The sequence below is a fragment of the Halichoeres trimaculatus genome, unplaced genomic scaffold (assembly GCF_033239565.1).
Source record: "Halichoeres trimaculatus isolate MK-OKI-2021-1 unplaced genomic scaffold, fHalTri1.1 fHalTri1_scaffold_7, whole genome shotgun sequence".
Taxonomy (NCBI): domain Eukaryota; kingdom Metazoa; phylum Chordata; class Actinopteri; order Labriformes; family Labridae; genus Halichoeres; species Halichoeres trimaculatus.
The window spans coordinates 13,327,010-13,342,297 of record NW_027437185.1 but is presented as its reverse complement, the minus strand read 5'-3'; the positions used below and the strand labels follow the sequence as shown (position 1 = coordinate 13,342,297).

Sequence of the window (15,288 nt, the reverse complement as noted above, 5' to 3'; positions counted from 1 at the left end):
CTCACACAGTGGGTCTCCTCCTGTTTTCCACCTTTTGTGAATAAAAGAGAACAAGCGCTGATCTGATTGAGCTGGCAGCAGAGAGCGAGGTGGAGAGGTACAGTAAGGCCAGATGGATTATCTTAATCCTCCGACTAGATGATCATGGCGGAGGGAAGATGAACCCGGAAGCCTTAACCCCCCAGCTGACCCCCGTCAAATGTTTTCCTCCAAAAACGCTCCTTCTGAAGTAGGAGCTACCAAGGTATTATGCTGAGAAACAAGACTTATATGGAACTCCAAAAATATGAAAAAATAATCTGTGGCGTACTTTGGATGTAATCCTATCTCCGGCTCTTTCTGCGGCAGCCATTTTGTGTTTGGCCATTTTGTTTCCCTCCTTTGCACTCTGTTTGGTATGCTTTGATTCAGATCCAAGAATGAAAAGAAACTTTAGAGGATTTGTGTGAAACGGTCTGTCGGCTAACGCTGAACGCTGTCAAGCTGCTACACGTAGTGTTTTTAGTGGGGCCAAATTAACCACGCTTTGCTCAAAGCCCACGCCAGACAAATCTAAACCCATAACTCTTAAAGCTCAAAGTATTAAGACTGTATAAACTGTTTGTGAATAATCTGGCTGCTTTTCCAGACTTACTTTATCATGTTTGAGTAACACCGCGTCTCCCCTCCCCTCAGGTTTCTGCCTGGAAAAGGCCTGGTGATCTACCCTGACATCGGGGACAAATTGGACATCATTTGTCCAAAAGCGGACCACGGCAGAGACTATGAATTCTACAAGCTGTATCTGGTGAAGAGGGAGCAGGCGGAGAGCTGCAGCACAGTCCTGGATCCTAATGTCCTGGTCAACTGTAACAAGCCGGAGAAGGACATCAAGTTCACCATCAAATTCCAGGAGTTCAGCCCCAACTACATGGGCCTGGAGTTCAAGAGAAATGTCAACTACTACATCACCTGTAAGTGTGTCATAAAGGATGATTTATGCTTCATATTTAGCTCTCTAACCTTCATTTAACCAGAGGAGCCTGGCTCAACAATCTCAGTAATAATGCCTGCTTCACACTCAGTTACACACAGTCACACTTGGGAGTTTCCCAGAAAAACTGTATATTAATGGCTGCTGCAGCGGCTCCATAGAAACAACTGGAGGTGATCGGCTCTGCTCATAGCGCTGTGGTAGCTGGCATTTAGAAAGGAAGTGTGGTGCAGAGCACAAACCTGCAATCTTAGCTCAAAATCTGCCAAGTGCTACTATCCTGAAATAAAATTTTAAAACACCAAAAGAATCTTTTTACTCAGAAGTAGGTCAGCCGGACAGAAATTGTGAAATTCATTGGATTTTAAGGTCTGTGAGGGCACTCAGACTGCTGGAGTGTGTCAAAGGAAACCATCTCAATTTAAAGCAAAAGGAAACAGTAAAAACTATCCAGGAATGAGATGAGGAGTTAATAGCATCATGGTGAAATTACTGTTTCAAGCACTCTCAGTAAGTTAGCACAAGGTTTTCACAGTACCAGATTTTTTAAAACTTTGATTAATTGACTGTTTTTATACCTCACAAGAAAAAAAGAGCAAAAACACAGCTTCAAAAATGGACATTTGGTTAGTTTTCTGATTAAGATGTAGAGCAGTAGCTTCAAGTTTGGAAATTTTGATTTTCACAAAGGTCATTTTTCATAGCAGGGAATGACTTTGCTGTTAATTGAAATTCATCTGATGACTCTAGAGTTGATACAAATTTCCACATTAGTAACTGAGGCAGCAAACTATGTGAAAAACAAAATTTGTGCCATTCTCAAAACTTTTGTCCTTGACTGTATGTATTAGATGTCAGTAAGCTACAATTGATTTTGAACCTGCAGACAGTGCTCGTGTTTAAAAATCACTGAGCACAGAAAAACATTTGAAATACTGTCAATAGTAATAAAGGGGATAATGAATTTTGCCGCAAAACTTTACTTACTTAGAATAAAATAGTTCACCTTATTTATCATTCATTATCCAGGAATAAGTGTGTGGCAGTGTGTGTGTCTGCAGAGTGTTCTCCGTCTGTATCTCCTGATATCTTTACCAGAATCAGAATCAGGTTTTATTGCCAAGTACATTTACACATACAAGGAACTTGACCTGGTGTGTTGGTGCAACAATTAAAAAGAAAATAATGTGAACAAAAATTAGTACAGAATTAATAGCTGTAGAATATAGAAAAAGTTGAGATATAAAATATACAAAAATATATAGAAAAATAAAAATAAAATAAAAATAAAGAATATTTATAGAAAATCAAAGGATTATAACAACAACAACAACAACAACAACAACAACAACAACAACAATAATAATAATAATAATATCAATAATGATAATGACAATAATAATGAAGACAGAGGATACATGGTGCAATGGAGCTGATTTTTCTTTTTCTATTTTAGACTCCTTGCACCATAACCGTACTGTATGCATCCTAATAAGGCGCTAAAGAGACTTAACATAGCATCAGTGTTTTCTGTCCTGTGACTGAAGACAATAGTATGGTGGCTAGGGATGGGTACCGAATTAGGTACTTTTATAGGTACTGACTGAATTCCATCAAAAGTACCAGGTATTGATTCAGGTTAAACCAAAAGGTACCGAAACGCATCCTTGTGACTATGAGGGAGTGGAAGAGTAGGTTATTTCCCATGCTGGACATAAATACAGCATTACAGAGTTATATATTGAAGAATAAATATGTTGAATTTAAAAGAATTTACATTTTATTATAAAAAAAAAAAAAGATATTTTTTTCCACAAATGCATACAAAAGTACCGAAAATTTGATTCCGATTGCCAGGTACCGAGAATCAGTACTGTATTGTTTCAAATGTGAAAGGTACCTATCCCTAGTGGTGGCTGTGACAGAGAGCAGAGCAGAGAGACACACAGCAGACAGGAAGCAGCAAATCCCGCTTCTTCCACCCGGCATGTGTGGAGTTTAAGTATTGTTAAGCTCTGGAGAGTTACTCACTGTGAAACAACCAGAGAATGATGTCTGAAAACTTTATTTGACTTTACTTTTCTGTAAGTTGTTTTCTGCTTGCGGCAGCTTTAGCTGAAAAAACATTTGAGCTATTTGAACTGTGTTCTAAAAACACTACATTTTGTGTTGTTTTGCTGCTCCTGGTAATAAAAAAGTATCTCAGTATTGAACACTTGTTGAACAGTGCGGTTGTAATGGTGTATCAAGCTCAGGCTTCACATTGATCTTCACACCCCAGCCTGAGGGAATCTGCTTTTTCAAACAACATGTTGACATAATCTTGAGAAATTACGCCTGACAAAGGATGTCTTTTCCTTTTAAAAGCTGCTCTTAATATCTCACTCAGGGATGAAGATGTCGTTGCAGACAGTAAACCTGGTCTTCCTCCTGTCCAGACTAGGCCGTCCCCTCCTCTCCAAGCCTGTCATCTTTATGTGTATGGAATTAAACTCAATCAGTACGAGAGCACAGCCCAGAGCGGAGGCGCTGACAGCTCCAGTCCACGATCAGACGTACAACAAGAGTAAATTGGAATGAGCTTGAAAACTTAATGGGTCTGTTTTTGCTTATTGTGAATCCACCCAGGAGATGAGGCAGACAGCTGCAGCACAGTTTATGGTGCTGACATTCACCGACCAAACCTGCAATACTAAAGTGTCATATTGAATGTGGTTGTTACACATTGGAAAGTATAAAAGTTTAACTGTTATAATTTACTAAAAGCTACCCTCAGTGGTCTTAGGATTGTTGAGTTTGACCACTTCTTAATGCTGATCCTCCCTCTGAGCCTTCAAACAGACACAAGCCAGTCTTCTCATTACTGCTGCTTCCTTAATCTTTAGAGGAGTTTTAGCCACGACGAGCAGAGTTAATGATAAAGTGCAGAGCTATTTTATGAGTCGTGTCTCAGACACTCACTGTTCTCTCGGCTTATTTTTGCTGCTCATGTCTTCAGCAGTCACCTCAGATGGGATTTGGTGTCTCTGCTGAAGTCTCAGGAGTTCAATCACTAGTGCCACCTGAAAAATATATAGGAGGCAGTTTCTCTTAAAGCATGGCACAACATACTTTATCAGCAGTGCTGCTTTATATATGTGGACCTGGAAGGATGGTGGAGCTTTCCTGGGAAATGGTGTAACTCTTTTTCTGCCTGATCACGAGTGTTTCAAACAACACCTTTTAAGGGTATGAAACATTATTGTTTTTATATTAAGTCATTTTTTTAAAGATATGAAATCTTTTTAAGTCTTAATAACAAGGGTGAGACTTCGACATACCCGGGTAGGCTTGTAAATCCCCTGGCTTTCTCTGAGATAGGCCATTGTAACGTGCTGCTCTGGGAAATGATACAGAACAAACGCGATCAAAGTCTTTGAAGAGTTAACCCCAACAGCAGCCAACACTGTCTACTGCTGAAGCACAAATGAGCAGAATGAGCTTTGTTATAGATTTATAAACTCTGGAGCAGGTTGTAAAAGCATTCATGTTCTAAAACAGAGCTCATTATGGCACTTACTCCGCTTGGTCACGTGGGAAACACTTTATTTTCAAACAACCTGTTGTTAAACAATGTGTAAAATGTGTAACCCCACCCCCTTAGGATACTGATGTGTAATGCTGCATACATAATACAGGCATGTGGTCATCACAGCTCTGTTAATGTTGCCATGAGGCGTCATTAATTACACGCCAACACTCCTTTCCCACTGAATCCTCTGGTGGCTGTGTTCATGTTAAAAAAAAAAAAATGACCGTTGGTGTTTTATTTTCATGCAACCAGCCATGCTAGAACCAAGCATTTAACTCATCCTATGTGACATGAGCTCTATAATTATACTAAATATAATAAATCACATGAATAATCCATAATGATACACACTTAATTATTATGATGAATGGATTGACTATTTATAGTAAATGTGACATCATTAGAGAATAATTGTTAAATTCAGTTTATAGATGAAAAAAGTATGGTGAGGTGGTTTTTGCAGCAGTTTGGAAACTTTACGGCAGGTACATTAAGGAGACGTGTCCTGTCTCAAGAGTATCAGGCTACCAAATTAACAGAGTTTTAACTAAAAGATGATTTTTATGATTTAGAAAAGATTTTTTTTTACAGTCACAATGACTGTGCTTAAGTGGTAGGTTTAGACATATTTCAGTCTTAAGGTTGATGGTTTGACCCCAGCTCCCAAAGTCCACATGACAAAGTGTCCCCGAGGCTAAAGACACTTAATCCTTAATTTCTTTCTTTCTTTCTTTCTTTCTTTCTTTCTTTCTTTCTTTCTTTCTTTCTTTCTTTCTTTCTTTCTTTCTTTCTTTCTTTCTCTTTTTAGTTTGAACATGAAACGTTTATTGAACATAGAACAAGACAAAAAACAACAACCGAGGAGCCAAATAAGTTTGCTAGCTGCATGTTTAAAAAAAATAGTTCCTCTGATTTATCATTCATTATCCAGGATAAGTGTGTGGCAGACTGGCAGTGTGTGTGTGTATGTACACTGTTCTCCATCTGTATCTTTTTGTTTCTTTACCAAAATCAGAATCAAAATAAAATTCAGGTTTAATTGCCAAGTACATTTGCACATACAAGGAATTTGACTTGTTGTTTTGGTGCAACAATCAACAAGAAAATAAATTGAACAGAAAATAATACAGAATTACTAGTTGTACACTCTAAAATAGAATAAAGAAAAAGTTAAGATAAAAATATACAAAAAAATGTAACTTTTTAAAATCAGTGATAATAATAATAATAATAATAATTATAATAATAATAATATTTTATTATTACTATTATTATTTTATTCTAGTCATTTTTATTATGAACAAAAAAAATCAAGAAAAATATTTATATTTTTTCAAAATTAATTACATTAATTAAATTAAATTAATCAAAATATAGTACTATTATTATTACACATATTTAATATTATTTTTATTAGTCATTTTTATTATGACCAAAAAGTAATCAAGAGCTGACTTAATATTAAAAAAAAAAAAAAAAAAAAAAAACATAAGAAACCATGTCACCCTTTGTTGATCTTCATCTCCTCTGGCGTGTTACTGCGTGCGTCTGGAGTTGTCAACTTTGATGGTCACTTTTCATATCATCCTCTGCCATCAGCGTGTGAATGTGGTGTGATTGAGTTCACGTGGTGTAAAAATGCTTTGAGGGGTCACAAGACAAAAAAATCTTTGTAAGCAGAGTCTGTTTACTGAAACCATGAAACTAATGATTCTACAGTGAAGTTAAAACAAGCCTTCTTATCTGTTGGAAATGAAATTACAGTGAAAATGATTTTATTCTGGTGGTTTGAACAGACAAGGAACTGTACTGTGTTAGAGTTTTGTGTTTGCTTCGTGTCCGACTTGTTCAGTTTGCTTAACTTCTCTTTCACTCAGCTCCTCCAGTCTTCAAACCTCCCTTGCTGCTTCTGAACTCTTTTCCACCTCTTGTTTTTCTTTCCTTGGCTGATGGCTGCTCAGCTGTTGACCGCAAATCTAACGTTTCATGCTTTCCAAATAAATTACAAGTAATATTAAAATTATCCTCCATGATATTTGGTGATTTAGAAGGCTAACAAAAACCTAATATTTTTGACTCTGTGTCAACAGCCTGAGGTGAAATTGTGCTGGGCTTCTTTACGCCGATTGATTTGATTTGAAGTGTGGGATCAAGTTGTTCCTGGTAACACTTAGCTCTTGATAAACAAAACACCATTATTGTAAGGTTTTGACCGAGCAGAATCAAGTTTCTTACACAGAGGCTTTATAACCTACTCTGTCTTATTAGTTTCCTTTGAATGTTAAGCTCTTTAAAAGGAAAAAAGCACTAGAAGTGGGTGCACACATGACAGGGAATTCAGAAAATGGTGAGAATTAATGACTGTTGGTTTTTGTCTTGGCGTATGATTTGTTGACTGCAAGAAATTATGTTTCCCCAGCATCATAAATCAAGTACCAGAGGAATGTTTAATCCAGTGGGACGAAACAAACTAGATTCTGTTTCCCCATCTTGTTTGTTCAGAAACAGCAGAAGCACGTAATCTCTTAACTCAAAAAGTAGTGTTGTTTTAGACGTAATTTAGGTCTTATCTAAATTTCCCCTCAGCTTGTCATTCCCCAGATTTCCTGGATCAACTTGAGCAGTTTTCTAAAATCAGAGCATGTGTTGTGGTTGATCTGGTATGAGGGAACTGACAGTTGGGTGCTCTGCCATATCTGTAATTGATTCCTTATTGAATCAGAGAAATGATCAGAGATGACTGTGTCATTAGAGAGACAATGTCTGCGCTAACATGCGACAAGCTTGCTTTGCCAGACCAGAGAGCTTCATGCATGGGGAGGAATCAATCGAGGCTCTGTGGGAGAAAGAAATAAATTCACCCGCAAATCATTTCTCAGGAATTGATTGAGGCCTGTTGAGAAAGGATGATAGAAAGTAGTCCAACATCTTTAACCTTCCCTAAATGATTCATTTCCACAGTTATCTTATTAATCTTATTATTTCATTCCTGAACATTTTGGTGTAATGATGAACCACTCACTTTGAGGCCTCTTAAAGTTTTAAAATGCTTCCAAGGGTAAAAAGTAAAATCCCTTTAATGTGAAGAAAGTAAACCCAAGCTATATTTTAATCTTACAGTAAAAATAGCTTTTTCATATCATCCCCCTCTGAAGGGAAAAAAATCCATGCTTAATTAAATCTCACATATGTTTTTCTTTTGATCTGCAGCAGTTCAATCGATATTTGTGAACTCTCCCTCAAAGCCAGAGAGCAGGGAAGCATGAAGGCTGTGATGTTATCAAGCGACAGTTTTACAGAGGGGGGCACTCCTGTGGCTACACATCATGTGGACTTTAAGACGTATTTCTTTGAGCTTTATTACACCCACATGTCTTTAGAAAACACCTTGGGCATTTGGAGTGGCTGCTCCAAGTTTTTTTCCCAGCTAAATGTGGTGCAGCTTCACATATTGTCTCCTGATTACATCATAAATATTTTAACTAACTCTATTAGTGACATGTGCGTGGGCATGCATGACTTAAGTGAGAACCAACATCAAGGGGAAAACATTTCCCCTACCTTAGGTTGAGTCTTTTTATACGACCCTCTTGCTGATGTTTGTTCTTAAGCATGTGTTAAAAACCTCATAACTGGAGTCAGTTATAAATCCCTCACAAAGACGGCGAGACGTGCAGTCCCACGTCCTGAATGTGGATCATCATTAGCCTCGTATACTGTAACGTTCTCGCGTCAGCAGTAATCGGCTGTAGTATTTGTCTTGGTGTTATGTTAATGTTGTTGTCCTTTGAAACAGGAAGAGCTGGAGTTATTTATTCCACTGCAGCCTGCGCATACACCATGACACACTTCATCTATCATTAAGATAATGACTGTGCTTGGTTTCTGCGTGCGCTTTAATATATGTGTGTTTTCTTTGGAGAGCAGCAGAGGGACGGCTTGCACCTGCTCTGTGCACACTTTTCCTGCTTGTCGTGTATATTAGACTCCACATATGTGTGTGTGTGTGTGTGTGTGTGTGTGTGTGTGTGTGTGTGTGTAGAGGCCTCTTTAGGCCAGCTTATCCCCGCCTAGAAGATGTGAGTGCGTTATCCCACCGTCTCTGCTGGGAATGTGGTCCAGCCGGCCAGCAGAGCGGTGTAAATCTGCTCGGCCTATAAAGACCCGGCTTATCTGGCCTGATTAACGGTCAAACGCGGCGGCGGCGGTTTGAGACGAGAAGAAGATGCATAGGGAGTGGACATTCCACTGAATCTTCCTGCAGCCTTTTTCCTGTCCACCCCAGGTCTCCCACTCTTGCCTGTGTGTCTCTGTTTGCCTTTTCCATGATCACCTCCTCCACCCCTCCCCCTGCTTTAACTTCTGCTCCATGCATGGGGTAGAAGCAGCAACAAAAGGTGTGGGGTAAAGTAAGCAACAAATGGTGCATGTGTGTGTATATATTTGTGTGTGCCTCGGTGCCACAGCAGGGGATCCCGTCCACTCGGTCCCGTCTATCTCAACTGAGCTCTGACAGGAGTCGTGGGGGGGTTAAAGGTCAAAACTCACGGGCGAGGGGTCGCGGAAACACAGCAGGGGCTCCGTAATGATAACCCTGCACTGATCTAAACCGCAGGCCAGCACCAGCCTGTGCTGTCCATCAGCACCCCCCCACCCCACCCCCTTATGTACACACACACACACACACACACACACACAAACACACACATGTACACACCTTCCCACCCCTCTGGTGTATGAGTGAACAAGCTGGTTGTATTTCATTGCGTTGTCTAAACACAGGATATGGAATGAGCTGTTTGTGAAGAAAAATGGCCACGCTGTGTTTAGGGGTTAGAGTCAGGAGAGAAGTGATTTTAGACAGGAGGCTTTTAAGTCTGAGGAAATATAATGGAGAAAATGAGCAACAGAGCGGAGAAAGAGAGAAGGGACAAGCATACATAGCCACACACACACACACACACACTCACACACACATATATACAGACAGTCTTTATACATTCCCAGTGGAGCCCAAAAAGTCCCTCCATTTTCTCTGCCGGTCTCCCCTTATTGAAATAATGCACCATGACTGCTGGGTGATATGTTTTCAGTGGTTAGTTGGGCCACTGAGTCTCTGCTCTCTATAAGGGTAAGGCCATGAAACAGTAAACAGACGCAGCCTGTCGTCGTGCTCTCGTCTTCTGCCTTGATTTCCCGTGTAGTGGGCGGGGTAAGCCTGATCCCCTCTGACAGCTGTCACTCTCCATCTCAGTGTACCATCGCTCTCTGACACACACCGACTTCCCCACCAGAATACTGCGGCAGTGGAGCACGCTGCTATCTCACCTCCTGGAGATTGCCTCAGTGACACATATAATGCCCACTCACAGCAAACAGCAAGGTTGTTTTCATTCTTGTTGCCTAGTTTATTTGACTTTGCGGGTGAATCCAATCCTATCTCTGTATTCTCTCAGTCTGAAAACACTCAGCAGCTGAGTGTTGTTACAGGATAAATTGGTAATGGAAAAGTTCTTATTATTTCCTGACTTGTTAACCGGTGTTTAAGAAACAAAGCGCATATCTGACAAACAGCATGTGCGTCTGTGGGATGATCTTCCTGCAGGCTCTCACCTGACAGGATTAGGGTTAGGAGGCATGCTGCATATCTCTAACATTCTCCCTTTGCGTGGGCTCTCCTCTCTGTGTGATTTGCTTACCAACCTACACATCATGCACCCCCCCCTGAAGGAATCCGCCTCTATTGGCCGGTATGCATCATATACTGTCTTTCTCTACTTTACTTCTCCTTTTGTTTGCCCTTGGGAGAGTTAAGGGTCAGGGTTGAAATCCCTGGCCCGGCTGCATCAGATCACAAGATCCCTGCCTGCCCTACATTTGAGAGGATGTAAACACTCCGACATATGTGCACAAGCACTCCCACATAGGTACTCATATTATTAATTCAAGCAAGGAACATTAAACACACACAAAGAAAGCTTAAAAATGGAATATAAACAGTTGCAGGTGCACATCATGCAGTGGAGTGTAATAACAGCAATCTGACTAGAAAAAAGTGTTAAATGTCATCTTCTTGAGTTAACATAAAATTACCATAATCAAATCACAGCTATTTGGGAAAGAGGCGGTTGCATTTGTCAGCGCCGCGTGTTTGAAAAAAGACAAAGGCATTTTGATTGTCAGATCAGAGGGAGCCAAATAACTCACACATTTCTAACTCGCAATTAAATGATTTTTTTTTTGTTGAGGAACGATAACTGTTAACATCTGGTAACCTCCCTCAGTAAATTCACTCTGAAATATTTAATTACAAGCAAGAGACGCTGCAGAGATTTGTGGACTCCTTCGAATGCATGTTAGCAGAGAAGAACAAAGGACAAATGTTTTGTTTTGTGCATATTTAGCCCAGCGCGGACTCTCCGAATCAGTTGAAAAACACAACCAGAGCTTTGTTTTTGTTGGAAAATATGTCTTGAAACAGGAGAAATGCATAAACTCTGGAACTGGGTTGGAAAAATCTGCCAGTTTTAATTCTTGTTTTTTTGGGAGATCCTTTGTTGGAAATGTGTCGTTCAGACGTTAAACGTGCTTTTGTTTAAAACCCGTTGTTCCGTTCCTCTACATGATAAGGTTTCCAGTGGGTAAAGTGACACATCGGGATGCTTTTACATTTGATTCATGTAGAAAATCACGGCGGGCTGGCTGTCATTGATGTTGCAGATTAGAGTTTTAAGCAGTAAGCCTTAAAGGATTCCATTTTCAAAGTCATCCCTGCTAACAGGTCAGGTTAGCACCGGTGGAGCAGCATGGCCTGGGATAAGGAGATTTAACCCCCCCTGTGAGGGAATACAGCCCCAGTGTTTATTAGAGTGCCAGTGTAATATATGACTTTCTGCTTGCTTTGCAAATCTATCCAGGCTGCCTCCGCTACTTCTCCTTTGGATATTTCATTCAGAGAGGGTTAGCAGGCACAGCGTTATTGTCGCTGGTTATTGCCTTTCGTTTATTACAGAGGAGTTTGTTTAGAGTGGAGGGGGGGGGGGGGTGTTTGGGTGGGGGTGGTGGTGGGGATAAGGACTTTCTTTTAGAGGGAGGGCTGCTCACGTGGCTATACAAGTGAATGGTATCCATTGGTTACGGGCCGAACACGTAGCTTCTAGATGAAGCTGATATATTCATGTATTCATCTCAATTAGTCCGCTCCGTGCATCTTCAAATGCAGACACTCATCCCTCCGCGGCTCTGCTCCATGCTTATCTTATTAGAATATTTTATCCTGCATGTGAGCCCGCTTGCTATGTTATCCCTCGCTCCAACTCCTTCAACCAACCCTTTCTTCTTCCATTATTCGGCTAAGTTGTGTCTGAGTGTGTCTGAGTGTGTGTGTGTGTGTGTGAAGGTGCAGCGGGAAGTCTTTGCTCAACTCATTTTTGTTAACTGATATCTTAGATCTCCTTTCAGCACACAGACCACGGAGAGACCACAGAGCTTACTCTGCGAAACAACGCCACTGTTAGTTGTATTTTCTTCCTCTCTGAACCGACACAAACTCAATTGACTCTTCCTTCTATGAGCGACTTTTCGTTCTTGAAAGTAGCTGCTCTGTCTTTTTTTTTTTTTTTTTTAATCCGATCCAAAACGCAGACACCATCTCTGCGGTTTTGCAACCCTTTAATAGCTCCAGGCAAGAGGAGAGGAGACATCTTTAGACTCCTGGAGGGATGCAGTCTGGAGTGGAGTCCATGGTGATTAGGGAAAGTAAATGTAGGACACAAGGAGAGGACCATCGTTGTCCATAAGGCAAATTAAAGCAGACAATGCTGCAATTCTGTGTAGGAAGGCGTAAGTGCAAGATAAAACAAAGACAACCCATAATCTAAAACACTCTGGAAAAGCACATTTCCTTTTCCATCTGAGATGTCTGAGGTTGTTTGCCCCTTTGCTTTGCCAACAACACATATTCTCAGTGTCTTTCTTCTCTAGCCAAAAGCTAAGCTCAAATCACAGCTCTCTGTCTCTCAGAAGGAGCTTGCTCTCCCTCTCCACCATCTTCAGAACAGTGGTTTCTCTTTTCCAAGGCACACTCTGAAATGGCTTTGTTTTCCGACAGCCATTCAGTGGCACCCTCAGCCCGGGCCTGCCAAGAAGTCCGCCTCCCCGAGCTGGAGCCTGGGCTTGTTTACACAAACTCATCGGAGAAATATGGATGTGTAATTATAGAGGTTGTTAGTTTTAATGTCGCATCCTTGCTATGGAAACCACTGAATGCTTGGTCAGCTACGATGAGGGGTGGCTGATGAAACTCTGACCGGGGGATGGCGTGAAACATTTCTGCGGAAAACGTGTTGGGAGAGCGGTAGAGACGAGAGGAGCTTCTTGATGGAAACGAATCAGCGCCGAGTAAAGCAAACAAACATGAATCACGAGGCGGTGATAGAGATTGCTGTGGTTGTCCAACGCATAAATACACAGTCTAAATACTGCTCTGCAGGCCGGGACCAAGCCCGTTTCTGTGAATTCAGCTCGGTGGCAAAATGTCCGTGTTCCATTCCAGCACGACCACAAGCACACAAACAGCAACAGGAGCAGACAAACACACAGGAGGCGTGTGCGCACAAACACACAAGCACAAATAAGCACAAAGCCACATAAGCAAATTCAAATATATATACTCTCTTAAGGGCTCACTAGCATGCAAATAAGTGCTCACACAATGCACACACACACACACGTGCATCCTCCTCCTGCACCTCCTTTGCGTGTGTAATAGAAGCAGCTGAATCCATTGTGCATTTGTTGCACATGCACATCCAATTCACTGTATCCTAGCTGAGCATTAGATATTTCCAGTCAGCGGTCCCATGGGTGTCAATGCGTGTGCTGTCACTGTTTGTGCAAGCATGCCATGATGGATGGATTGATGGATGCTGGAAAAAAGCACCATGTCTTCAAATAAAAGCGTGATGTGTTTGGATTCAGGCCGCCACAGCGAGTTGATGATTGCATAGACAGCGAGGGAACAATTTTTACCTCCCAAACACACAGGTCCAATTTCTCCTTCTCGGTTTCTCTTTCTCTTTTTTTTCTCCTGCAACTCAATCTTTCTCCCCCCTTCGCCTCTTTGCCTCTTCGCCTCGCCATTCCACCTATTTTCTCCCCTCCTTAGATCCCTTCTCTTCCTCCTCTCCCCATCCCTCCTGCACAGTGACAGATCCTTCAGGAAATTGTTTCGAGTCTGCAGACATTTTTCTGTTGTAGCTGTTTATTTGTGCTGGGGGCACAGGGGGGGGATGTGCGGGGCCTCCACACTCAGACTCAGAGGTTAAGCTCCCAAACTCCTTCACTGCCCTGCGCCAAAAAACACTGATCCTCGATCGACGTGGCTTTACCGTGTAACCGATACCAGGGATGAGGAGAGAGGAGCAGCAGAGAGGATGTAATCAGTGCGTGTGTGTGCGTGTGCGTTTGTATATGTGCGTCAGCTACAGGCTTTGTGTGTATTAGGATGTAATCAGCAGCATTTTCTCTGTGGTCGGCTGTGCTCTCTGATTGGGGTTTTGGCGAATAACAGAGGAAAGGGAAAAGCAGCGTGTTTCTTCTTGCTGCTTCTTGTGTTGCAGCCTGCGTGGCCTCAGAGCTGGAGGAGCCGCGCTCTGGTTTGGAGCGGCGCTCTGAGCTCTGGCACTTTTTACACATCAGCTACATCCGAGCCTCTTTCTAATATAAATCTGTCTTCCCCTCTGCCACTTTGTGTATTTCCGTGTTTGTGTGTGGGTCTGTGTGAGTTCAGACTGCCCCGGCTCGGGTCCCACGTTGGCTGCAGTCAGCTCTGTTCACTCGCCTCCATGTTAGCAGGTACAGGAGATTCCCCCAGGGTTTGTAGGCACGCGGCTCTCACATACACAGTCACAGGGACACACGCACGCCCACACACATGTGCACTGTCCTCTTTCTCTCCATCTCATGCTCTCCATCTCTGCCTTTGTTCCTCCGCTTGCAGATTTTGCTTTTGCGGACAACAGATGGGCTGACATCGACTCTCTCTTTAATAACAAGTACACTGTCTGTCTGACATCTCTCCCTCTTTCTGTCCATCTTGCTGTCTTTGCTGCGTCTCTGCAGCGCCGTAATCTCTGCTGCTCTGAAATGATTTGTCTGTTATCCCTTTTCAGTCGTTCATCAAGCACAGAAACTCTCCAAAAACATCCACTCACTCCATCCTCTCAGCTGTGAGGACACTCTGCCCTTTTCTGTTTTCATTATTGTAAATCGAGCAGCTTTTGTTTTGGACTGCTGGTTGGACAAATTCTGGCTTTGAATCATGACCTTGTGACTTTAGTCGCCATTTTTCACTGTTGTCTGGCATGTTATTGGCTTGAAAACCCATGAATCTAAAAGAAATCATCTACATGGAGAAAAAAGTGAGTTACAGCACTAAATCTCTCCCTTTTTGTGTCTCTCTGACCTGTTCATTGCCCTGCCAGCCTCATTAACCATGATGGCGTTTTTTCACCTAAGCTATTACACTCAGCTTGTCTTTCCCTGCACGTTGCATCGCTGCACCATTCCCCTTCTCAGAATACCTCATCAGGTTATTTTGCATCGCCTATTTATTTTGCAATTTTACGCACTAAGCCTGCAGTAAGAGTTATTGTTTGTTTATTTGTTTCCCATCTGTGGTGTGGAGGAACACAAGGCTGGCTCGGCTGTCATAACCCTCTTCTGGAGGCCCGATTGAAAAGGT

General features: G+C 41.8%; 1 protein-coding gene across 1 annotated transcript in view; it reads left to right on the top strand.

Moving 5' to 3' along the window:
- Window positions 1-15,288, top strand: part of efnb1 (ephrin-B1) — a 64,011-nt gene that overhangs the window by 23,787 nt on the left and 24,936 nt on the right. Inside the window, exon 2 of the mRNA XM_074674624.1 lies at window positions 676-953. Within this exon, the coding sequence (XP_074530725.1) occupies window positions 676-953 (278 nt within the window). The remainder of the gene's footprint in view (window positions 1-675; window positions 954-15,288) is intronic.